The sequence below is a fragment of the Amblyomma maculatum genome, chromosome 10, assembly GCF_055883805.1.
Source record: "Amblyomma maculatum isolate TAMU_Amacu chromosome 10, ASM5588380v1, whole genome shotgun sequence".
Taxonomy (NCBI): Eukaryota; Metazoa; Arthropoda; class Arachnida; order Ixodida; family Ixodidae; genus Amblyomma; species Amblyomma maculatum.
The window spans coordinates 34,122,850-34,149,479 of record NC_139353.1 but is presented as its reverse complement, the minus strand read 5'-3'; the positions used below and the strand labels follow the sequence as shown (position 1 = coordinate 34,149,479).

The 26,630-nt window shown below is 44.1% G+C and overlaps 1 protein-coding gene across 1 annotated transcript in view; it reads right to left on the bottom strand.

The window, feature by feature from the left end:
* Positions 1–26,630, bottom strand: part of LOC146176126 (uncharacterized) — a 58,750-nt gene that overhangs the window by 5,510 nt on the left and 26,610 nt on the right. The window contains exons 3-7 of the mRNA XM_084581262.1: positions 25,473–25,499; positions 23,771–23,911; positions 14,744–14,881; positions 7,199–7,277; positions 1,943–2,043 (exon numbers count right to left, since the gene is read on the bottom strand). Coding sequence (XP_084437388.1) covers positions 1,943–2,043; positions 7,199–7,277; positions 14,744–14,881; positions 23,771–23,911; positions 25,473–25,499 — 486 coding nt within the window. The remainder of the gene's footprint in view (positions 1–1,942; positions 2,044–7,198; positions 7,278–14,743; positions 14,882–23,770; positions 23,912–25,472; positions 25,500–26,630) is intronic.

Genomic DNA, 26,630 nt, shown 5'->3' with positions numbered 1-26,630 from the left:
TCTCTTCTAGCCCGAGTCGATTTTAGACATAAAACCCAACAAACCAAACCGAACCTACTACCTGTCCTAAGTAGCCGTATTCGCTCACTGCATTTAAGCATTTACTACCTACCGCAAACTGCTGCTCCTTTCTGAGGCTGTTGATCATTACTTTAGTCTTGCACACATTGATTTTATGTCTACTACTCTGCTTTGCCTGTCCACTTCATTAATCATCATCTGAAATTATCCACCTGAGCTACTCAGCAAGACAACGCCATCAACGCATTTCAGACTACTGATGAAGTATTCTTTATGAACCTTTAATTCTTCCCAACTTCTCCCAAATCAGGTATCTAAATACTTCCTCAAGTAAGCGGTGAATGACACAAGAGAAATTCTGTATCCATGCCTAATCCTCTTCCTTACGGTAATTTTATTACTTTCTTAATGCAGGGCTATGGTCGCCCGTGCATCCTTTGTAGGTATGTCCTAGTAGTTTATATATAGCGCATTTACACTTCGATTCCGCAATGCCTACACGAATGGTGACGTTTCCACTGTGTCAAATGTTTTCTTGTAATCTATGAAAAGTATGCTTAGGTGTTGGTTATGTTTCGATCATTCTATAAGTTCGGTATGTGGATGTGATCTGTTTCCGAGTAGCCTTTACGTAAGCCTGCCTGATCGCTTGGTTCATTGAAGTTAAATGTTGCCCAGACTCTACTATCCACTAGCTGAGTAAATACCTTGTACTAACGAGTAGAAAACTGACCAGCCTGAAATTTTTCAAGTGCTTGCCGTATAGCTTTTGTTTTTGCAATTCTCGGGCACTCTCTAGACCGTGTGTCGTTGTGTACGTAGGATGGCCATATTTTCTAGCATAATCTCTCCACCGCCCTTCAACAAATGCGCAGCTACATCACCCTCCCCCAATTGCTTTCCAATTTTTCGCTGCTTCAAACGCTTTTTTATTTCGCTCTTCGTTACCGGCTGAACATCTGCATGATCTGCGTTACTCATTATCATTATGATTACTTCGGCTACTATATAGATCGGGGAAGAACTTCTTGGCGACTTCAATTATCATATCTGTATTGATAATGATACTGCCCTAGTCTCTCCTAGTGCACACGAATGATTTTGGCCCAGGTCTACTTTCCTCTGGACCGCTTTTAAGCTACCGCCTTTCGTTATAGCGAGCGCAATTTTCACCATATTACATTTTATTACATAGATACATTGCATTTTGATCGTAGCTTTGATAGCTCTACTAGGTCTGTCCCATCTGTTGGGTTAGAGGCTTTCATGCTCTGCTGTCTCTTAATCAGAACTTCAGTCTCCTAGATAGTTCACTGGTATTCTGCTCAACTGTCCAACCGTTTACCTTTAGTGCGCACTGAGTAATAATATCTGTGACATAATACTTTTTTCTGCACTGAGAGCTTTCTCAGCTAACACCGAATATCTGTTCTCCACCCATGTATCTAATTCCTCTACTTGCGCTCTTACCGCTGATTGGCCGAAGGGCTTCTTCCTTAGTTATTTCTTCCATCCCTTCTTCAGATCTAGACTGATTCGACACCAACAGTGAAGTTAGTTTGGTGCTCTTTAACGCTGTCTAGCGCTGAACTTTCAAGCGACTGAGAGAGGGGGACAGCTCGGAGTCAATAGGAAGCTCAGCCCAAATAAAGCGTTTAGCTACAAACTTCACCAATGTCTGACCAACCGACCTCTGCCAATGCTCTACTCAGAATGCCTTGAACACTAATGACAGTGATAACACTCGAGGGTTTCTGAGTTATCACTAGGAAGGCAGTTCTCCAAAGTCGGTGCCGAAATTGTTTTCAAAGGTTGCCAGACACGACGCGGAGTGACGCAGCTGGCATGAGAACTAAAAAGGCCTGCTTCAGTGCAGATGAGCAGTGCGTTGTTAAGGGTGAGTGATCGACGCATCACTCACTGTCGGCGTCCTGGATGGAGCCCGTGAAGCCGGTAATAGTCGAAGACGCCGGACATGGCGGGTTTGGTGGACCGGCACATTCCGACTGCACGTAGTGTTTCCTGCGGCAGACATAGGATCACACTGGAGTAAAAACAGAGTTCGAGGCAGACGTGTTCTCAAATATGCAATAACTTCGAACACAGCGAAAACGCCAAAGTTAAGATAAAAGCCAGCCCAACATTTTTTGTAGACGGATTTACTATCAAGCAGCTGCGGATTAATATGAGACATCATTGTGAACATTATGGGAATGGTCTAAATATTACTATATTCATATAAAATTCTGGCGCTTACAATATGTCCTCCGCTCGTACCGAGTAGTTAGAAACCTAATGAGGTGCGTTTGTGAAAATAAAAAAAAAATAAATTGCCAGGGGAAGAACTGAGAAAATTGTTATGGTGCCATCTTGGAATGTTATAAAAAAACGCAGCACTCATTAACATATTGCCGATGAAAAAAAATGTTCTTGTCCAGAAAGTATGTGTATGGAACGGCATGGAGAACCAGTTTCTTCAAAGAAACATGAGGAGGCATTTTAGGATAAACACCAACACCTGGGGCCCAGAAGTTTGGATACCTGTCTTCATTAAGAACTGGGCTGATATGGCGGTTGAGGTGGGAGCTGATCATCCACTTCCGTTTAACTTTACGTGCATTTTATACAAGGAAAACATCTTCACAGTGTTTATAGGAAACCCAATCTTTCCCAAGTTTTCTGACGCGGCAGCAGGACTGCTTTTCTTCCATGGCGGCGAAATGCGAAATCGTAGGGAGTCAGCGGGGCAGGCGATGACGTTTTTGTCATGCCAAACGCACAGCATGCCCAGAATTCTTACACATTTCGGAATGGCGTTGACTTCTATATATCTTCCTTGTAAATCGGAAGACATTACTATTGCTCTGTTTTGCGACAACAGCCCGCACACTTCGTCACAGGACCCATCCAGTTCAACGCCTACCTATCAAGTGGTGCGAAAAGAGAAAGCGCGAAGCGTGGAGAGAATCAGTGCGCAGAGTCCGCATTGTGCATTTTTTCCCCTTTTCAGAAATATCGGCTTAAAATTCCCATCGCCTACCAGGATCTTTCCTTTTTACCTATAGCTGCGAAGCTCAGAGCGGTAAGCAAAGCGGAGTCATTTGGCTTATGAGGGCGCTAGCATGGGCAGCCGCTTTTTAACGACAGGTTAATAATGAAGCAATGTAAATCAGGAATTCTTTGCCATTTCTCGGCCGAAGGTTTGGCGACATTGCGTTTACCTTTATTTTGGCCTTACCGCACAGGTTCTGTAAGCTTCAGTAGGTTTGTCCATCACTTAACCTATTATTCTTGTGTCACGATTGGCAGCTTACATCTGCAAGATATTTGATCAGTTGCATTTCAAGTGGGCGTTGCTATCTGTTTCATGACTTTGAGCACGTGTTCTATAGTAGGCGTAGCTTGACCATTGCTTTAGTATAGGTCACGTGTACGTTGTACCACTCAAGAGTTGGCGAGAATATGTTCCGGCGCACTCACTGGCGAATTGGTAGCACAGGTTATTGAAGTAAAAAAAATAAAAATAAAACTGAAGATTATGATTTACAGTCTTTTCTTTACTTTTGTTAAATCACTGATTAAGAGGATGCAACAATTCTGCCTTTGCCTTTCGCTCCTCACTTAGTTTGCAAAATCCACTCCGAAATTGAACGCTCACTTTAATCAGTGATTCAGGTCAGGATAAAAACGAGCTCGAAGCGATGGCGGCGACATCTCTATATTTCGCAAGCAGCGTAGTGCCGAGCCTTACATTGAGCGGCGCCCGCGCCAGTGCGGTATTTTTGTTTGCTGGATTCGCCATCGGGTGGCGCTTTCAGTCTTCCATGTCATCCAGGCTTCAATAAACTAATCCGACCCCTGTCGCAAAACACATGCTATTTGCAGCAAGAGAACAAAAGTTAGGTTTTCCCTAAGTAACAAAAAAAAAAAAAAAAGAACAGCTTCCTGTACGGTAAACACATATTCCTAGCCAAAAGGGGTTAGCTGCTTTTCCGTTTGTCGCCTACATAAAAAATATATATAAAACAGTGGTGGTCAGGCTTTGTTGACATTCTTTAGCAGTCATAACTCACTCGGACTGCTCTCGCATTCTGAGGCAAAAGATATCTTTCTTTTCGCTCCGGTTCGGATTATTGATTTTTCCTTAGCGCAGCACCGGCCCAAAAGCGGATCGAAAAACACCGCTGTGGGTCTTCAATCACTCGCGGAGGGCAATATTGAGTTTTTTCCGGAAATGAGCGCGGGGGGAAACGGCCAACAAACAAGAAGCAGGCAGAACAAGCAAATGCTAGCGGTCGCCTAGGACGCCTCCGTCTATGTTCAAGCGCATTTCTTTTTCCGCACTCATAAAAAGGGCGCGGCAGAATATGCCCGCAACAACTCTCTAGTTGAGTCATTTCTAAGAAACAATTCCCGTGTTTTGGTGGACCCGGTCAAGATATTTAAAATTCGTCAACCGTAATGAAGTTCGTCTTTCTTGTTCGACCTCACTCGAAGATAAGAAAAGTGAGATATAGCGTGAATCAATAACAATCAATGCGCGCCTTGCGAACCGTGTCACACCCCAAAGAAATTTAAAAGAAGTCTATTTATAGGGTATATATGCTCCTAGACACTGACCTGACCGCTATCTTCACTGCTGTTGTTTGTAGCTCTCAGCGCGGAACTATAGCGCGGTGGTTAAGAACCGACAATTTACAAAGCTATCCAGATAAAAATTTCACTGTTTTATCACAAAGTTTCTTTAAGCGTCGCATTCTGTAAAATTAAGGATATACTTAGGTAAGTCGCCCGTCGTGCTACTTCAAGATCAATTATGGAATCGAAATGACTAAATGTCGTTTAAGCTAGCAGACGCTAATAGGCTATTATTTAATGCAAAACATGGCACAGATGGCAGCTGTAATAGTTGATAGAGACGTCTCTCAATGGCGAATCATCCAAAGTGAAAGCAACTGCACATTAAACAGGTTCAAGGTTGGTCGCAACATGTTTGATAATTTAGAATACTTCTGGTGTGATTTCCATTAAAAAAAAAATGTTGTAAAATGTTTTATCAGATATTTTTCTTCTTTATCGTGTCAAAACTTCCGTAACGCCTGTGTACTGAAATCCAGAAGTCCGATTAGGTCAAACTTTGGAGCTTAGCTAATTGCCGCGCAGCTTGAAGTAACTGACGTAAACTATAGGCTCAAAATGCGAACCTTGATATCATTGGTAAACGTTCTAAACAAAACTTTTGAAAGAAATACCGCATCAAAAATGCTCAGGTATTGATGTTCCAAAGAAAAATAAAGATACAAAAGAAAATTTCAGAAGCCTTCTAGAAGATAACGACTACAAACGGCGAGATGTCTTGCTGTCAAACTGCGCCACCAGGTTTAAATATCTGCAAAATAGCTAGCTCAACTATACCGATTTTGGAGCATACTTCCCCAACTGGTATGTTCAAAATGGTAGTAAGGTAGCTTTCGGGAAAATAACTCAAAAAAGTTATTGGATCCATTAAGGCGCGCAACTTGGTGTGCAGCTAATAGACTAGCAGATGGTAAGCCGAACGTGAACGCCCCAGGGGTCTACAGCAAATTTCAAACTTTTTTTAGGGAACTATATCATTATAACAGACTATTTTTCGAGGGTGAGGTTAAAAAAAAAAGTCTAAATGTCTGAGTGTTAGAAAATTGAAAGAAAAGAAAGCACCCAAATAAGTAAAAATTTCATCACAAAATTTGTTAGCCTCCATGCTGTTTGTTTAATCCACGGAAGTTGCTCCTATGGCTCTGTATGCACATAATGAGTCTGCATACCGCAGAAGACGACTTTCGGAGGTGTAGCAGACGACTTTCTCCTCATATATTTAATCAAGCAGACGACAAAAGCAGGAGAGGTCGCAGAGCGATGCACACCAGCCGACGACCGTTTAGTCGAGCTGGTGGTGCTTAAGGACTCAAAGTTTCTCCTCGAGAGGGCGAAAGAAAGCGGTTTCACGATATAACCCCCTAACCGCTAGGAGCATACGCAGAAGACAATTACGCAGCCTTCTAAAGGAGACTTGGCCAACTGACGTCGACTGCCACTCGGCGAGACCCGAAAAGGTTTTTCTCCACGCTTCACGGTGTACGCTAGATCATTATGGCGGTTCCGTGCCATCCACCAAAACTCCTCTCCCCCACCCCACTCTCCCTCAAATCTTCCCGCGTCTCCTCCAGTAATCACTCCCGGTGCAGGGGACCGTTACGCTAATTACCGCCACGTGCTCGCGCCCAAAGCTGCTTCAAAGTCACCGGGGCGTCATTGATTATCCCCCACCACCTTTTTCTCCACTCCTTCTTTGCTGAGTGTTCTTTTTTCCTTTCTCCTTTCCTTCGCTGATTTTTGTTTTTTTGCCACCTTTTTACCCGTCTTTGTTCCACGGCCGCGTGCAAGATGATACGTCGTAGCAGCTCCGGCCGTCGCCATCTATGTCCCCTTTCGCCGGCCATAATAAGTTCGGTGTCCGGCAGACGACAGTCATTTTAATGTCGTCGTTCAGGTACCGTCTGCCAGCGCACGCTCTATATATTTCTCGTCTTTTGCAATATGCATGCGCCAGAGGACCTCGGGATAATTAGTAGAAGGTGCAGGCTACCGGCCAGAGAACACAAGGAAAACAGGGCTGCGCCAATATAAAGGGGAATGTAAATTTGTAAAAAAAATAAAATAATAAACTGTAGTGTCCGGTTACCGTGTATAACAAACCCCCTCTAGAGCGAATTCATGCTACCGGATGCTGTTTTATCGTTTTTCTACTGGAGCCGGTGTCATTTTACTCCGTCATATACGCCCTCTAGTAAATGGGAAAACGCATGCGAAAAAAAAAAGGATACTTCTTTTCACAAGGGCTATTTGCATAAAAAGCCACTGCCGCATAAGTAAACCTTATCCCTTATATTATTGACAACGTCGGCTTGTGCCATGAATTCCAAATACAATACCCCGGCCTATCCCATGACACGGTAAACGTATCTTTCGATAATAGCATAGAGAAGTCTGCTCATTGTTCATGAGGTCCCAAATATAACACGCATACACACTGTTGCGGCATATGAGACAAAAGATATAGATGACGTGTATTGTTAGGACTAGGCAGAAGACGCGTAGTACATTTTTGTTTGCGAAGGTTATGTGGGGCACTTACCCAATATAGAGAAGCACAACAACAAGTAGAAGTAGCGTGAAGCTCAGGATGAATATGATAAGGCTCTTGTCCGATTTTTCTGCAAGGAAAAAAAAGACAGATGACACTGGAATTGAGCCAGTCAGACAGTCAAGTTCATTCAAAAACAAGAAATAGCTATAAAATTTATGACACATGTTGTGTGAAATATATTTGAACTAGAGCTCAATAATGAAACGAATGTTTTTTTTTTTTTTTGTTTAGTTATTTTTATGAAAAGTTTCTGTTTTTCTCCGTCGTATGGTTATGTTATCGCTCGGGATTGGCACATTTAAAAAAAAAAGGAACATTTCTAGCAACTATCATCTTCGATGTAATTTGTCGCATTTATACATTATGGCCTTATTAAACATCGTACTCAGCGCATCTTGAGAATGCGTCGTAACATTGTCAGTGGCACGTATGCATCCAAGACTTGTCGGCAGTTTAAATCCGTACGCTTCCATACGTTGCTTCATACAGCGATATACTGTTTGTGAGTGCAGACAAACCTAATATTACAACCGATATTAATGATAAGATATTTTGCCCAACTCCTCTCTGCAGTGAGCGTTATATAGTTTACCGCAACATATTGTTTCATGAAACTGGAATTGTTACAAGAGATGAAACCGTGACTCTATGCGCAATAATTCACTTGAACCGTCTAAAAAGCATAAATTAGCCGCCACCAGAAAAACGCAAATTGAAATACTATGCGATACACTAACCACCCTTAAACAAAATCGGTGGTGAGAAGCGAAGTGAAAGACAGTACCTCTTAAATTATTAAACTAATCAGCACAGTGGATTTTCGTCAAAATTGTAATCTGTAGCTTCGCATAGAAATACATCTTAGTGTGCTTCGAAAAACTCACCCATAGTTTAGAAAAGAAAAAGTCGAAGAACTCATGAAGGTAATTCAGCTCATAACTTCATCGGCCTGGAAAAGGGAAGCATAAACCCGAAGCTGTCTAGTTCAGTCTTGCCTCCTCGGCTGAAGGCCTAGGACTGACCCAGTGGGAATCCTGGTAGCGAATATATATATACACGTCTCCAACTGACAACAACAATCTGCCTAGCAACGTCTAAAGCAAAACCGAGCCATTCGGTACCCTACAGTGACGCACCTACTTCTCGGCACTGGCCACATCAGCAAGCGCGCGTCTTAACCAACTCTGAAAACAGGGCGAGGCGCTTCTAGGAATGGGGAAATTGGGTCACCTGAAAAGTGCGCTCCCGGAAAACGTGAGTAAGCTGGGACTGATAGCAAGGAGGGAAGAGGGGAAAGAAGGATGCACGTCAGCAGCGCGGAACAATACTGCGGTACGGGCGCAACTGCGGAAAGGATGTAAAAGTACCGACTGCATTACACGAAACAGCTGGAATACTGATAATACAGGTAACAAGTCGTTGCAATGGATGCAAAATTGCCTTGGGTGAACATAATGTTTTAGTGGGAGAGAGGCAAAGATAGATCAGCTTTGCACAAGAAAGGAATTTACTGGTTAAAGCAAGAAGGTGAAAAAATCGCTCCAGGATAAGCCAATGGGGAATTAAGGCACGTAATGGAAACAATACCACAGGGAAAGCGAAGCGGCTAGGGAACGCGCGGATGGGAAAGCGACACGTATGTGCCGAGAAATGTGAAACGAGCGTCTACAGTCCTTTGACTGGTAGCGTGTGACGTGCTATTCTCAAAATAATGGCGCCTAAGCTGATGTATCGCACTAGCTACATTTGCGAACAGAACGACTTTGTAGGGAATTAGGGAAAGGTTGGGAAGAGTGCTATGCTGGAAGGATATACGGTATCGGGAAATTGAGCGAGGTAGAAAGTATGTGCACGGGAAGGGAACGCTAGAGGCGCTTCAAAGTAAGCGCTTGCGTGCACGACTGAGCTATGTAGGCCGGGCCAGAAACGCCAGCTCGCCGTTCGCTTGAAGAAATCGATAGGCTTCCGTGGAGCTCGTCGCGGGGTTCAGAGAACGCGGCGCGAGCAGCCGACCAGGGAGCCGCAGAGTGGTGAGAAGGGGAAAGGAAAAAGGAGAGGTGTTTGAGGCATGAAGCGTGAGTAAAAAAAAAAGAGAAAGAAGTGAAAGAAGAAAAAAATCTAGGCTAGATAACCGGTGGTGGAGGCGGCGGCGGCAAAAACGCGATTTCGCGAGAAATCTCGAGGGACGAATCAGGAGAACGAACTCTCCTGTTCTCTGAAAGAAAGCATCGTAGGGGAAAAAAAGAATAAATGGTTGGTGTTGAAAAAAAAAGGAGTGAAGAACTAGAACGCAGATAGAGAAACAGGAGGGCAGTGTGTTCGCGATTTGAAGGAGTCGATAACAACACGAGTGCAGAAAGGAACGGCCAAATAGACTGAATATAATAGAGCCAGGAATGTAGGGAAAGTCAGGAGCTCGTCGTGAAGTACAGAACAGAATGGAATAAGAACGAAAGAAGAACCGAAAAAGAATGAAGCTTGGCACAAAATCAAATACTGGGCCAAGGAAGAAAAGCTGAGTAAAAGAAGAAAACAGCAAACGATTAAAGAACAGGAAAGAAATGACAAAGAACTAGAACAAGAACTAAGACTAAATAGGAAAGAACAGGAACGAAAACAAAGAGTAAATAGGAAGCACGGGCGAAGGCCAGCGGCGAAAAGGCGGTACTGTACGTCGAGGGAGCTATCTGGGTCCAGCGGCCGCTATACACAGAAGCGAAAGCTCACGCTTCGAGGGACGTGTTTCGGCGGGCCGGACCCGCTGCTGGGAAGGGCGTGGTTGCCTGACGAGTGGTCCGGCTTGTTTTGATGGCCGCATTCTGCCCCCCCCCCCCTCTTTTTTCTCCTTTGTTCCAGTGCTCTGGCTTCTCTTTTATCTCGCCACCTAGCGCCAGTACGCGCTTCCGGGTTTGTAGGCAAAAGAAGGGAGGTGTGCCAAGGCCCTACACCAAAGCAGCAAGTTTTTCATATGGTTCCTTTGTGTGCATATATATATTTTTTGGTTTTATTGTTCAGCCGTGATGGCGGGGGAAATATTGGGCAGTGGTCACGATAACACTGAAATGCCGCCGCTGGCATGTTCCGATAACGGTAATAGAACATAAACAAACGATCCAGCTTAAAAATATCTAAAAGCGCGTGATATGATCTCCTTGTTGCACAATATGTGTGTGTGTGTGTGTGTGTGTGTGTGTGTGTGTGTGTGTGTGTGTGTGTGTGTGTGTGTGTGTGTGTGTGTGTGTGTGTGTGTGTGTGTGTGTGTGTGTGTGTGTGTGTGTGTGTGTGTGTGTGTGTGTGTGTGTGTGTGTGTGTGTGTGTGTGTGTGTGTGTGTGTGTGCGCGCGCGTGCGTGCGTGCGTGCGCGTGCGTGTGTGTGTGTGTGTGCGTGCGTGCGTGTGCGTGTGTGTGTGTGTGTGTGTGTGTGTGTATGTGTGTGTGTGTGTGTGTGCGTGTGCGTGTGCGTGTGCGTGTGCGTGTGCGTGTGCGCGTGTGTGTGTGTGTGTGTGTGTGTGTGTGTGTGTGTGTGTGTGTGTGTGTGTGTGTGTGTGTGTGTGTGTGTGTGTGTGTGTGTGTGTGTGTGTGTGTGTGTGTGTGTGTGTGTGTGTGTGTGTGTGTGTGTGTGTGTGTGTGTGTGTGTGTGTGTGTGTGTGTGTGTGTGTGTGTGTGTGTGTGTGTGTGTGTGTGTGTGTGTGTGTGTGTGTGTGTGTGTGTGTGTGTGTGTGTGTGTGTGTGTGTGTGTGTGTGTGTGTGTGTGTGTGTCCGGTTTAAGTGAAGCATTCGAGCGGAATGTTACTGCTACTCAAGTTGTGCACTCAGTCTTCGTGAGTAGTCATACCTCCATTCATATGTACCTTCGTGCGTTCGCAGTCCTTTTGCAGTGATATGCTCCGTGAAGCCTTTATCATTTGGATGCACAAAGGAGCACATATTATTTTCTTTTTGGTACTTAGATTTAAATGGGTTGTTTGCTAGTATTCGTGGGAATATAATCGAAGAATATCAGTGCGTGTAGCGTACAAACCTCCTCGCGCCATTGTGTTCGGAATTGAAGCTAGACTCAACAGGCAAAACACATCTTCCAAGCTTTACTAAAAACAACGCTACGCAGATGTATGCATTCACACGCATAGTAGATTTTTTTTGCGTATAGGACTGTCATTCACTAAGCAGCAGTTTAGTGTACAAGTAACTGAGAAGCCACTAAGCCCTGCCGTGCTGGTTCAGTGGTTAGAGCGTTCTCTACAGATCGCGATGACGTGAGTTCGATCCCGTCTGCAGCGGCCATATTTCAATAGAGGGTAAGCACAAGGCAGCATTATACTGAGTGATGTCAGTTCACGTTAAAGAACCCCAGGGGTTCTAAATTTTCAGAGCCTTCTATTATAGCGTCTCTCAGAATTGAGCCACTTTGGGACGTTAAAGGCGATGCACTTACAAAAGTGCTTCCTTAACAGATATTATCATTTTCACAATACCGTTTTGTAAATTAAAAAAAAATATCTTCATTCACTTTTGTTCGCTGTATTGACGCTCAAAGAACAATCCACATTTATAATCGAACAAATAACTGCGGCATATCTTTTCTCAAATTATGAAGCAAGAGTAATTTTTAATGCCCCACTACCGATCACACTCTGCACCTCTACTCAACTCCTAGCTCTCACGGTCGCCACAAATGTTTCTAGTGAACGTCTTCACAAAGCGTGGGCTTCGCTTACGCCGCACCATACTCTGTCGCATTAAGTGAAACACGCTAACTCTCGGGGGGATGACTTTTCGCCTGTGTAGCAGGGCAGCGGGACTACGGTCGCTGCACTTCGATCTCCGTTTCCCGGGACATCGTCGGAATCGAACCTCGATCCTGACAAAAAAGAAAACAGAAAAAAAAACGAAACAACAACATCATATGTACATTGTCTTTCGCTCCCCCTTCCCTCTCTCATCCCTTCCCCTCTGCACTCTCCTGGCAGTGAAAGTCGCCGCAGGGACGATTCCTGAAAGTCGTAGGAGGGGCAGCTAACTTATCATTCCTTGTATCGACGGTACGTTGCCCTCAGTCTCCTGGACCAGCATTGCTTCTTTCCCATTCCACCCCCTCCATCTCCTCGGGGCCCAAAGCGAAGAGGAGCTCGTAGTATCGTTGCGTCGATAAACGGGCCGAGCTTTTATCCCAGCGCTTCCAAGGATTGTGTGTGCTCGGCGAAAGTGGGTGGCATTGCACTTTCTTCTGTATTTGTCTGTCTATCTGTCTATTCCGTTTGCCCCCTATTTCTACGTCTCTCTGTCTTTCTGTCTGTTGAAACGCCAGAGAGTAGAAAGGAGAGGTTCGACGCAGGTCATGGATATACCATTCCGAGAAGCTACGTCTAAGATATAGGATCACCCCTTATTCCTCTGTTCTCACTCTCTTCGTTCCTTCTCACGTCCTGCACTGCCGCCAAAGTCGCGGCGGAGTCGAGGAGGGGGTTCGGGAGTGATTAGGCACGAGATGGGTTCGGTCATAAAATCAATTGACGGAGTCTGGGTAATCTACGCGCGTGCATTAGGATTCGTGCCCCCTGGACCTGTCTGTCTTTCGGGTGAGTGAGCGAGCCTTTCGAAATTCTGGTCTGTCACTAATGGGTCCTGGCAATCACGTTTAGCTTTTTTAGTTTTCGTATCCCCGTTTTTTTTTTTTTTGCATGCGTGTTTTCATTTGTGCATGGCTCATAGAATGACGAGGACACGCAACTTTATCGAGCGCCATAGGCGCTCACAAATCAGCGTGGCTATATTGTTTTTCCCGTCGGCAGACAGTATACATAATGTGCCTCCGCTCTTTTAGTAAATATTTGATTTGTAGCGTGGTCGCTTGTGAGTTCTCACTGGAGGCATGTTTTTGTTCCCGTTATAAACAGGTCGAAATGCTAAACAATTTCCCTAAATCATGCCCTCTCATTAATTCGAGTTTAATCAACATTTCCTATTTCCTGTTATTACGTGCGTATTTTTGTTTATTTTGTATACGGCTCTCTAGCACTTTGTACCGCTCTTCTTTGTGCATGCTCACGAAGCGAAAACGTTTGTTAAGATCGCCTTTAAAGCATGCTTTTTTACATATTAAATGTACATGCAAAGAAGCTACCTTCACTGAGCATAACGACTTGTGCATGCTCACGAAGCGAAAACGTTTGTTAAGATCGCCTTTAAAGCATGCTTTCTTACATCTTAAATGTAGATGCAATGAAGCTACCTTCACTGACCATAACGACTTGTGCATGCTCACGAAGCGAAAATATGTTTGTTAAGATCCCCTTTAAAGCATGCTTTTTTACATAGTAAATGTACATGCAAAGAAGCTACCTTCACTGAGCATAACGGCTTGAAGGGACTTAATATCATAGTTTGCGTGTTTGTTTGTTTTTTTTGTAGTCTAGCTTCCTTCTTTCTGAAGAAGCGCATCAAAGGCATAGCAGTTTATTATGACGCCAGCATTACGGACATTGTTTGACGAGTAAGAGGTATTTTTGAAGATGCTGCATAACCTGAATGATCACTGAGAGAGAAAAAACGTATGTAGAGCAGATATTCAGGCGCCTGCTTCGTACCAAATTGTAGACAATCTACTAAATTGACATATATTCTAAATTAAAGAAGATTAGTTTCTTTTGACATATATAATATACAATTTGTCGCTTTGAACATTTGATATATCACTGCGTTCGTGTGACCCTGTAAAGTAAATTTTAGATGCGGGCCTTGTCTTATTTGGCCGCAAAAAAAAACAAAAAAAAACAGTGTCGTTAAAAATAAGAAGATACCAACGATACTTCTGCGTAGAACTGCATTTCAAAGACGAGTTTATCAAATATATTCTGGGTGTCATCATTAGTAACAGGGAAGTGAAGTCAAGATTACAACAGCACACGCGTCTGTCTCGGTGTTCTCTGAATAGCGATTGGTTTCCCCCAGCTGGTATATTAACCCTATAGCATCAAATTTCCTGACCCCACCGAATCATCTCATCTTATGCCACTGTTCCGCACTATTGCGAACCACCCTATGTCTACTGCGCCTTTCAAATACTGTCCTTTTCATTGCCCTTCTCTCTTTTTTCTACGACGCTAGAGCCCCTACAATTACAACTCAAGCCAGCACCTTACATTTTAACTGTAAATAAATTTGTTAACTCATCTGTCTCCTCTGTTTATCTTTTCCCCCTGTTGATTTCGTCTGGTGCACCGATGAGTCTCAACTTCTCTTTCTGCGCATGCGTGTCGGCCCTTTTTGATACTAAGACTATCACAGCATAGAAATGAAAAGCCAGGTAGTCACTGTAGATTTCTTTGATCATCATCTAGTGCGCAGGCAACTACGATACAGGCATGGCAGTGAGCAGATTATGCGCCCAATTTGCCCTGTCGTTTTTCTCTCAAAGCATCTCAAGGAATAATTAGCGAAGTTATTCTTTGTAGCTTGTGAAAGGACTGGGCGGTACGCTCGTGCCTTGTCTGATATGCATTAAGGCCACACTGTAGAGATCGCGGTATCTCACCTGGCCTGCAGACGTATTTCCAGTAGATGAGCTCCCTCTGGTATCCGTTCTCGCAGTCACACACGTTGCTCACGCAGAGCGCATGCTCGTCCATCTCGATGCACTGGTTGTGCGAGTAGCACTGGCTCGGGAAGAAACCTGCGGGCCGGAGATGACGTCATAAGCGGGAGAAAGGCGAGAGGAGTGAGTCAACGGAGCTGTTCCTCAGCGAGATGAAGCTTGGCCTATAATATTTTACGCAGCAAAAAGGTACATTCGCCAGCGCAACGCGTGACAAGAGTTACGACACCGTTATATGTCATATCGAAAAGCTGTAGAAACGTGTCAAAAATACGACAAAATATTATGTAGTCTTGTCGTAAGCGTCAGACTTTTGTGTAGTTCTGTAGTAGTTTTCTGTTGTGTGTGGTTCTGTTGTAACAACGGAGAATTCTGATTTTACTACATAAAATTCTATTGTGACAACAGGTTTGCTGTAAGAAATCGCACAGAAATTTTGTCGTAGCAAACGAAAATATTTGCAGTTTTTTTTTTCGACGGGGATTTGTTTGAATAACCAGTTTTACAGAGTAAGCTATACTTCTTCCATGGCGAACCACAAGGCCATCCGGCTCCAAACATTCGACCTTGAAATCTCGCGCTTTGTCGTCTTCATTCTTCAAGGTCATTCATTTGCGCAGGCGAGGTACTGCACATACGACAGCATCTGCGCCTCACCACAGCTGAGCCGCTAAACAGGGGAAAAAAAAAAAGAAAGAAAACCGCGACCGAATTTTTAATGCCACAGAACGAACAGATCAGCTTCTCTGGTCCCGGCACGAGAAAACTATGCTATCGTAGCTTTTGGTTTTGTATTTGCCTTTATTTCACAAAACCTACAGACTGGCAGATTTTTAAGAAGTGAATGGGTTTAATACAACTTATTATAACGCGTTCAAAATGACCATGGTTTCCAATGCATTGATAAACAAAAATACGCATGACTGAGTTATCGAAACATTAATTATCTGTAGGACAGAATCACCAAAATACTATCAGATAGGGCAGTATGAAAATCACTATGGCGAACAGCCATACGGCGTTTCCACACGCTATACAAGCATAATAGCGTTATCATATCATAGAGAACACCGTCACCATTTTCTACAGCTAATAACCGAATACCATGGCAGTCTGAAGGGAAATATTTGTGCAGAGTACGGATTTAAACAACCGGAATGAAAACCACATCCCAACAATTTATAAACACATGTTCAACAGTCTCCGGCTTTCAACACAAAATACAGTTCACGCCCCCTATAGGCAAAACAAAAAATTCTTTTTCGGCCATCCTTTTCTTCACAGACACAACCCCCTGTATACAATTAAAAGATAAATTTTTGACAGCAGGCTGTACAGGCACTCTTTTTACATGTTGCAATATGTTTTGCACCGGCCCAGAAGATTACAATGACAGGTACAAAGCAAAAGGCGAGGCGTTTTCAATAAAACCTTTGTACAACCTTTTTTTTTTTTTTTTTTTTTTTGGGGGGGGGGGATATTAGTTAAATATTTCATTAAGAATCGGAAGCATAAAAACTGCGTTTCTTGAAAAATTTCATGAAAATAGCCATGCGTTCTACCTATGACTTGACAAGCAGCTGACGCAACAGTCATTGGCAAGGCTCTTGCCAAGCGCAAATGGCGAACGGCACGTAGAAAAAAGGCCCTTTACATCTCAGGACAACGAACAACAGTTTACGACTTGACAAAAAAAAATAATTGGTACAAAGACAATCCACCATCTCATAACCTGAAGCCCAGTTGAAAAGTGCGAATGTCCTGTGTATCTTTTGATCACTTGTATACTTATCCTTCAGAAGTGGGAATTGCTGGGCGAGTTGGTACATGTTCAAAGGAAAAAAACAGCAAAAAAAGGACGTAGGACCAGCAGCAGAGGCACACACCATCGCGTCGCCGATGTGTGTGTGTGTGTGTGTGTGTGTGTGTGTGTGTGTGTGTGTGTGTGTGTGTGTGTGTGTGTGTGTGTGTGTGTGTGTGTGTGTGTGTGTGTGTGTGTGTGTGTGTGTGTGTGTGTGTGTGTGTGTGTGTGTGTGTGTGTGTGTGTGTGTGTGTGTGTGTGTGTGTGTGTGTGTGTGTGTGTGTGTGTGTGTGTGTGTGTGTGTGTGTGTGTGTGTGTGTGTGTGTGTGTGTGTGTGTGTGTGTGTGTGTGTGTGTGTGTGTGTGTGTGTGTGTGTGTGTGTGTGTGTGTGTGTGTGTGTGTGTGTGTGTGTGTGTGTGTGTGTGTGTGTGTGTGTGTGTGTGTGTGTGTGTGTGTGTGTGTGTGTGTGTGTGTGTGTGTGTGTGTGTGTGTGTGTGTGTGCGTGCGTGCGTGCGTGCGTGCATTTGTCCTGCTGGTACTGCGTCAGTTTTCGCTGTTTTAGAGCGCAGCTCCTTGGCGCCCGTTCCTGCGTTTCGCGTCGTTGCCGCCGCGGACTCGTAACCAGCTCCGCCCCCTTTTCAGCCCCCCTCTTCCTCCGTGGCGGCGACCGCGAGTGTTGTCTGATTGCTGCACGCGCTCCTGTCTCCCCCGTTGGGCGCTGCGAACGGGGGTGCTATTCATTTGTCTGCTGTCGCCAGTATGTACCACTATCCACGTAGTTCTCAAGTGGGACTCCAATATACTTTGTTGGAGTCGACAACCAAGCAATATTCTCAAATAATTAATGGATTAGCTTGTTCCCCATTCCAAATACCAAAACCCCAAACATTTGTCAGTTGGTAGTGCTCTCATTAAGCCTGCAAAAATCCTTGACTGTATTCACTGCCTAGCTTGTTATACCTAGTGGCACGGGCAGAGGCATATTATTTTCTATCGCTTTTGGGTAGTCTCACCATAATATATGTATTCACTGCCTGACTAACCCTTTCCTAGTTTAAGCAGAGTATAGCTATATTGCCAGCGTATGCTAAAGTCCGAACTTTACATGAATGCAAATCAACGGTCACAGAGTACACCGTGGTCAGCGTTGAACCAGTATCATCTCACTAAGTACTTTGTTCCCAATCAATCTTGTATGGCACTTTCTGTACGCCGAGCGTACGCCCTCCACCATGAGCGATCCGACATTTATGTGCTCCATTATCGCAAATAACTCTTTATGGGAGACCTGGTCAAGTGTTTTCTCCAGACCTGAAGAATGGCTACGACATTATTCATGCAATAGCAGCACTCCAGTATACCCCTGGCTACTTGAATAATAGTAACAATTGATCGACGTGTTATGGTACATGTCTGATGGGGGCCCACAATATCATTCATTACAGTTTGCAACCTTGCAGCAAGAATTTTCATTAATATTTTATAATCTCCATTGGTCAAACCAATTGGACGATAACCTGAAATCTTTTAAGTTTTAACCTATCATCAGTCTTCGGTATCAGTGTTGTGTGCGAACACGAAAATGAAGAGGGGGGGGGGGGGGAGGAGATAATAGAGGAACAAGCTGAGAGATTAGGGATTAAGACGGGGGCAAAGCTCGTTTACATCAAACGATAATCCTTAATGAGAGCGGGAAAACCGAAAGTAATCAATGCTATCACGTCATAACATTAAAGGCAGAGGTAAGTGCCCCTCAGCTTCGATCTTGTTCGCTGTGTTTGCTCTTGCCGGCGCACGCGGCTTTATCACTCTTATTTGCTTGTAGAGAGCCTACTAGATGACTGTTTCCAGGCTGCTTGTGATGATTTTCTTCATTTCATGCGTCTCATGAACATACCTTGAAACCCATTAAAGTAAGCATTGCTAAGAGGGCCGGTGATTTTGACCTTCATTGTCGCCGAGCTCATGCGCTAATTTTATCGCCATTCTCGAGCCAGCCAACATTGTCCGCTAATAATCTTCGAGCTTACACAGCCTGACTGGTCTTCCTCCTTTTCAATGCCATTTTGTAGCAATATGAACTACCGAACGCGCACATATATGACCAAAAACTGGTTAGCGGAATGAAAATATGGTGCCATATGCGTGGCGAGCAAAAACAATGCGGTTATTAACATTGTACTTTATCAATGTTCATTGCCATATTATAAGACACCATCTACACCTGTGAGAGCAAAGCATGTTTTACAAAGCCTACTCTTGGGTAGAAAGTAGAGGAATTCTGCTTCTATTAAAATTAAAAGTCAGGCAGGAAAGCAGGGGAAAAAATTTATGAACGTTGCCTTTAGAAATCACATCTCTATGACCCCAAACAACAGTATGTACAAGCTTGGAAATTCAGCTTTCTGAACAGCTGTAGCAGAATATTTGACGCAAAATCTCTCGGCAGAGAAGCTGAAATGAAAGAAACAGAGGAAAAAAAGCTAAACATTAAGACCTCCCCTCTCGAATTAAAAATCATATAAGGCAAAAAACAAAATAAGACACGTGCCTGATGAAGCCGACGAACTATCCAAACACATACACCGATAGAATGATGAAACTTTAGGTCAGCGTAGGAGTGTTGGTTTGTCTAAATAAGAGGAATCGTTACAGAAGGGAAATATCGCAACTTAAATAATCGGGAAACAGAGAGGCGCACAGTTTAATATATACCTAGTGATTATTTCTACACATGGGCCTTGGCATTGCTTCTTGCATCGGTAACAAAGTTCCGTACACTCGCACGCATACGAAACCTCAAATCAATGCGCACGCTAAAAGCTATGTAGAGATATAATGTGGCAGCAGCTCTGAATAGAGCCTGCTTTAGCATCATGACATCTGTATTCACAAAGCTGCAATAGTCATCAAAACAATAATAAAAATTACGAAGGACTTTAGCGACCAAAGTAGTGAAAGGCGAAAGCCTGAGTGCCGCATTCTGCTACGCAACTGACACTAATTAATAAATAATTTGAAAATTAAAATTCTGTAGGTAATATTTAAATTCCTAAAGCAATCAAATAATTACCAATTATTGGTTAAATAAATGAATTCCTAATTAGTCATGAAGTGGTAAAAATAATTATTTAGGAATTGAACATTGATAAACATATGGCCATATAAGGCACGCATACACGCATACTGAGGTGGTGCTCTGTGATTGGTCGATACCTCTATGACGTCATCCCGACTCGGCCAATCAGAACGCCGCAAAAGCGGGCCACATTTTGTCCGCGACAGCATGAGGTATTAAAGGCTTTCGCCTTAAAAGGGATCCCTTTTCTAGCCCTACTGTTGCATTGGTATTGTGATATATAGTAGCTTTGCGAAGAGTCGAGTGGCACTCTTCCTCAACGTGACATTTAATCAGAACCAAAAGCAGCCTTAGAATGTTTGCAGTAGTCGTTTAACTACTCTGGTGAACAAATAGATTTTTTAATCACTAAGCTTTTTTTAGTGCTATCTCACAGTGCATCCGATCCGAGTTCGTAAAACTGCTGCTAACCCCAGCTCCGTATGTCGATGCCTGCGTCTAAAGCGTGGTTGGCAAACAGCGCAGAAGACATACATGCTCCAACTACGGTCACTGAACAGGTTGCGATATAGATTACAGTTCAGAGGTACTAGCAGAGAATCCAATGTTTAAAACCGGCCAATTTCGTAAATCCTCTCGATATGGAGGTAAGCGAGGCGAGCCTGTGCAAATCGCTTGGACACGCAAGCCCAACAGTGAACTGATATTGTCCCAACTGTACGGTTAAACACACATTGTTGTGCTTTTATTTTCTTATCACTCTCGGCCTCAAAGCAGAGTCCAAGACTTTCAAAAAAGAAAAGAAAAACAAAACGCGCTGGCTTATCAAGTCAGCAACCACCAGTTGTCCATATTCAGGAAGTAAAAATTAAAAACAAAAAGCAGGCTCAACCTAACGCATCCAACAGTACGATTAAGTTAGTTTAGAGTTAACCCACATTCTGCAGACGTTACTCAACGACGCGCATTTTTCCGTCTTCTTTGTAGCGAAATTTAAAACGTACAAAAAAATGTTGCGGTAAATTGTTGACAAAAAAAATAAAAAAGGTTACGCCATTTTACATTCGTTACGAAACCCATAATGCCACTGGCTCTTTGCAATGCCGGTTTATAGGGGCAGCAAGAGAACTAAGAAGGCTGCGATATTAAAATGGAAGAGTACAATGGCAAAAAAAAAAAAAAAAAAAAAAAAAACACGCTAAGCGTTGCAACAGGCTCTAGGGCCGAAGCGAGCCGCTATGCTGCTCAGAGCAGTGCATAACCCCTTCGTGGTTGCGTCAGAGCAGATTGGCCACGAACTGAGCAGTACCGCGGAGGGCAATTCATGGTCTCCATTCGGCAGGCCATGAAATCGTGAACCAAGGAAAATCTGTGCACGCTTGTTGCGGGCATGAAAGCTTGCAGAGTAGTGGCTTGAGCCACTACATAAAGCCTGATTTTGTAAGAGTTAGAAACGCAGCAATGGCCCCGTCTATTATTCTTTTTTGCCTCTTTTAATCTGTGCTTTATTACCCTAGCACGCCTTGCTGCGCTTTTTTTTACTTGATTTTTTTTTTGCATTCTTTCTTTTTTTATATTTTTTATGAGCATTGCAGGAGTGTAATTTGACGTAAGAACCGCTTCGCTCGACGCAATTTGCGCTGCAAGGAGGTTCGGCTGTTTGAAACGTTTCGGGCGTTTTCACGATGACGTCACTTTTCTTTTTAATTCCACCCTACCGCTTCCCTTGACATTTCAACAGGCGCGAACATTTCTACAAATTTCAGAAAGCCCACATGTTTCTTGCGGAGGCGCTAAGCCTTCGACATAATTTACGAGGCAGTTTAGGAAGTGCGCAAACATTGATGAGGCTATTACAAGAGAAAGAGTCCAGGGCGTGCCTGGAATGCGCTACAGACGGTCCCTGACACACGTCAAAACGTCATCACTAGGTGCTTGATCCCACGCTCCGCTGCAAATGTGCGCTAACGTTCTGCACAGAAATAAACAGAGAAGAGAAACGTTTCTTACAGTTGGGAATGTTCAAGGGTCATGAACTGGTGATGTTCGTTAATCATCGACGGCCTAAATGCATCCCCGTGCTGGTGTCTATCATCAGAACGTCAAGAGCAGGCAATTCATTGTGTGGACTTCAAGTGAAATCCAGCCTTTCCCGCCTAACATATATTGTTGCATTCTCTTCTTGCCACGCCATCGAACGGTGCCATGCCAGGCCGACAGATGGCACCACTTGACAAACGGCTCTGTCGCCTCACTCAAATGTCGCTAGGAATGAGCATGCGCCGCCTGCATTAGGAGGCAAGAGCGTAGGTAATAATAATAATTGGTTCAGAGGAAGAGAAAGGCGCAGTATCTGTCACACTTGTTGCTGTGGACACCTGAACGGCGCCGTAAGCGAAGGGAGGAAGGTGGGAGTTAAAGTGGAAAGAGAGAAAGAGGAGCCGTAGTGGAGGACTACGGATAAATTTAGACCACCTGGGGATCTTTAACGTGCGCTGACATCGCACAGCACACGGACGCCTCTTCGTTTCGCCTCCATCGAAACGCAGCCGCCGAGGTCGGGTTCGAACCCGGGTACTCCCGCACAGGAGTCGGATGTCTTACCACTGCACCGAGAGCGTAGGTTCCTTCGCGCGGCGCACTGGTTTTGCCCACCACGGGAAGAAGACAACACTCTTTTACGCATGCGCTGTTCTAGAGGCAGCAATGCATGTAGGCAAAAATGGATGATCCACGAAAGCACAAAACTTCCGTTAGGTTAGCCTTCAAGGTCTCCTCCGGTTGGACGCCGCGTACCCTCTCCATCGACAAGAGGTGCTTAATAATTTCACCCTTACAGCGACTCGACAGCAGTGAAGGCGATACGCGTGTAGACAGAAGTCGTAATAGTGAAATGTCGCAAACGTTGCCTACAAAGTGTTTAACTAAATTAATTTGCAATACGCAGTGCCTCCTATCCGTCTTACGCGCTTTCTTCACGTTATAACTAACCAGGAACTTGAATTAACTCACCCAACCTTCGTCATTGCTTAAATGCATGGTGAAAGCAACACTACAACACGAGAAAGATGACGCCTCGTAGAGCGAGTGCTTGCCATTGTGCGGCGGATATTCTAGACTTCATTTGTTATCAAACCGCGTTATCTGTAACGACATCTTTATTGATTTCGCATATAGGCATGTGATTTGCTTAATGCGACATCGAGGATGGTCCGGCATGCACTAAACGCTTCTCGCACAAGAAACTTGCCGCATAGCCTACCACGAAGTAAATGCTCGGTTTTCGGTTGGTGCTTCTGAAAACTATATGCGACTTTAAAGTTCAATTTCAATAATTACAAAACCTCTCTGGAATATAAGTTCAATTAGAAATTAATAAATAGTTTAAGGCAGCAATACCACACTCGAAAAAAGGTCCTGTAAATCAACGGATAGCTTACCCTTTGTTCATGATTTAAAAAACCCTATCGTGCTAACGAAGTGGTCACTTTTTTGTTGATCATACGACAAGTTACCTAACTGTTTATCAACGTTCGTAACCATTTATCTTCCATGCGGAGACAACTACCTCAGTGTCCGTATGTTTATATTCCTTATAGTCATTTCAAAAATTGGATTCTACAGAAGAACCACCGCGACTTATTTTGTTCTAGTTTTTACACGTAACAAATAACACTGCCTTAATTTCTTCCTGACTGTCTTATTTTCCTCTTCCGTATGTCGCAGCCATATAAACTTCTTAGCGGGTAAAACAGCGGGTGAACCGGAGGAGATTGACGCACTAAGCATAGTACTACTGTGGTGGCATTGTGCATAACACTTCATGTACAATGTTCTGTGTATGCGAAGCTGCAAGATTGCCAGTCCGATCTAAATCTTGCTAACCTACCCGCTTTCTGTCCTTCTCACCTATTAGGCGTTGGGAGTTAGGGAACCCTTAACTAGGTGCCAGACTTGCGCTTTTGCCCGATCTTGCGTACACACCTAATGATGATTTATCGGTAACACTCGGCACACCATGGCCGCGGGTAGAGTGCATTGCATTAATGAACCAAAAGGAGCAGGCAGAATGGGGATTGAGACCTACCGGTGACGCATACAGGCAGCCCATGGATGAACTCTATCCGGAAGCCCTTCTTGCATTGACACTGCCAATGTATGCAGTCCGAGTGGGCGTCGCCCAGCTCGCACCCCGCCTTGGTGATGCATGGGTCGCCAAGCCGCCGCTCTGCTGAGGAGGGGCAAAACAGGGAGCGGGTCACTACGACAAGCTCGGATTAGCTCTGATATACTAAAATGCACTAGCAAAACTCTACACGTGAGTGAGTGAGTGAGTGAGTGAGTGAGTGAGTGAGTGAGTGAGTGAGTGAGTGAGTGAGTGAGTGAGTGAGTGAGTGAGTGAGTGAGTTAGTGAGTGAGTGAGTGAGTGAGTGAGTGAGTGAGTGAGTGAGTGAGTGAGTGAGTGAGTGAGTGAGTGAGTGAGTGAGTGAGTGAGTGAGTGAGCATGAGGGAGGGGAGTGAGATAGCGAGCGGCGTAACCGACTGAATAACCCTAACGAACAGAAGACACTACGCCAAGCGGCTATCTTTTTGTCTCCCGTAAATTTTATTAGCGCTGTTCTGTTACTTCAGTCAATATGAACCCATCAACCCGACTCAGCACTCTGATTGTGAAGTCTAGTGAATGAGAGTGAGTGAGCAAGTATTGAATGAGTTACGGCCGTACTTTGAATGAGTGCTCTTGCATGTGGTTAAATCAGTAAGTGAAAATGTGAGCAAAGGACTGAGTTAGAAAAAGCAAAATTCAGTCGGTAAGGAATTATAGCGATCATGTAGCAAACAAATCAGCAAATAAATGAGTGAGCGAAAGACCAAGGAATCTCTGAGCGTGCGAGCAGCACGACAGCAAATAAAGTAAACGTGTCTGTGAGCGAAGCTTCTGTAGCCAATCGGTAACATTTTGTTCCAATGACCGTAAGCGAGATAAGACAAACGCGTCTAAACTTAGCAACAAGCGGATGCGCATAGAAGGCAACAATAATTGCGCGAACAATGATTGCGAATAAATCGATGTTATTTCTTTAATTCTAAAACTAAGTCTGCGGTGGCGTACAGACTAATGGCCTATAAATTAAATAAGCCTCCGTAAGAAAGGAAATCCCTCGCTGAAAGTATAATGCAATGAAGAAAAGAACATCTGAATCCGCTTAATTCTAGACGCATCTCAAGACAGCAAAGCACATGAAATAAATTTGAAGAGGTTCCGGGCTATTTTTTGGACACTTTCAAGTTAATTGTACAAAGTTTAGAACAAGTGCCACCAAATATCTAAGCCAACCGAAGCAGCTCTGTTTAAAGCTGAAGACGTACACTGGTACTGTTCCGTAGACCTCAACCCTTCAACTTATGACGTCATTTTCGGTGATGGTGCATAATGGCAGAGGTTCAGTAACTCTTGTCAGCCGGCCAGTTGCCGAATCGAAGCTACTGAAAGCGCACAACAGCACGTTAATTTTAATGAAGTGATATAGAAACGTCAGTTACCAAAGGGAAGCTACCTAAAACTCCCACCAGCATATGAATGTAATAAAAATATTTTGCTTAAAAGCTTTTTCAACAACACGTATTCTTGTGCTTGGTCGCATTTCTATTCCATTGCATCGGTTCTGTTCTTTCGAGTTATAATTATGTTCCGAATAAACAGTGCTCAGTGAATTTTCTTGTTATTTTTATATTAACAATTTCTCCTTTTCAAGCAGCTGACAATTACACACGCGTATCAAACTCACCTTGTTCTTTGTTGTAGGTTTGATGGTCTGCGAAAAGAAGAGAGAAAGGAGAACGGATAAAAAGACACATATTAGAATACTCTCAAATAATCGGAATTCCTTCCACATGTTATCAACATCTTTCTTCCTTGCTTCTCTAGTGCCTGAGCAAGATGGTAGAAACAGGAACATAACGAAATACGTGCAGACCCTCGGGAGGCAGTGGCCTGCTTCTGTTATAAATGTATTCCAAGAAGAGGTTGCAATATTTCACCATGGCATGCGGAGTATTGTTTATAGGCGTCTGTCTGCCAGCATGAACCACGGCGCCGTTCCGGCATTGTGTCTGTGTTTTCATTGAACCGTCAAGCGCGCGGCTTTGTCTGCTTGAAAATAATATCAAAAGGAGGAGGACTTGAAAGGGTCGGTAATAGTATACCCCGTCTGGCTGGAAGGAATTATTAATGTTGTTGTTGGAAAGAACGGCACAGTACACTGGCGCAGAGGGCTGGAAAACAGTAAAACGGAAACTGCTCCCACCGGCACCGGAAGCGGATCAACAAAGACTGAAACCGTTCCAAAGGAAAAAAAAAAAAAAAAAAAAACAAACGTACGCGGCAGGGTGAGAGAAAAATTGAGCGAGGGAAAGGAATAATGAAAAATGCGGGCCAACACAGCCTAAGCGATGCATATTTAAACGTTCAAACCTTGCGCGAATCTTTACGTTAAAGCGTGAAAAATGTGCCGAAATCCTTGCTCACCTAAAACTATAATTCCTCCTCCTCCTGCTTCCCTCCCTTCCCAGTGCTTTTGTTCTATACAGCCAACACCCCGTCCGCATGAAGGCAGGTAAAGCAATTGCAGGTAGAACCCCTGACGACAACAGATCCCGGAAGAGCGTGAACCACTCCCATGAGACCTACGCGGACGCATGGTAGAAGGCGCTTACTTTTACGAGACCTGCTGGCGCGTTTATAAAACCAGGACACAACACGACGACGTAAAAGATAGCGCGCACATGCCACGCACACTTCCTCTTCCTTCACCTGCCTCGCTTTCCACCCCAAATCTGCTTTCCCATCGCTAAGCCTTATTTTTATTTGTTAGTAACTGCGCAACAAAAGGATAGCCCTTCTTTGCCCTTTCCCTTTTGTTTCTCTTTACGCTTCACCTGACCTC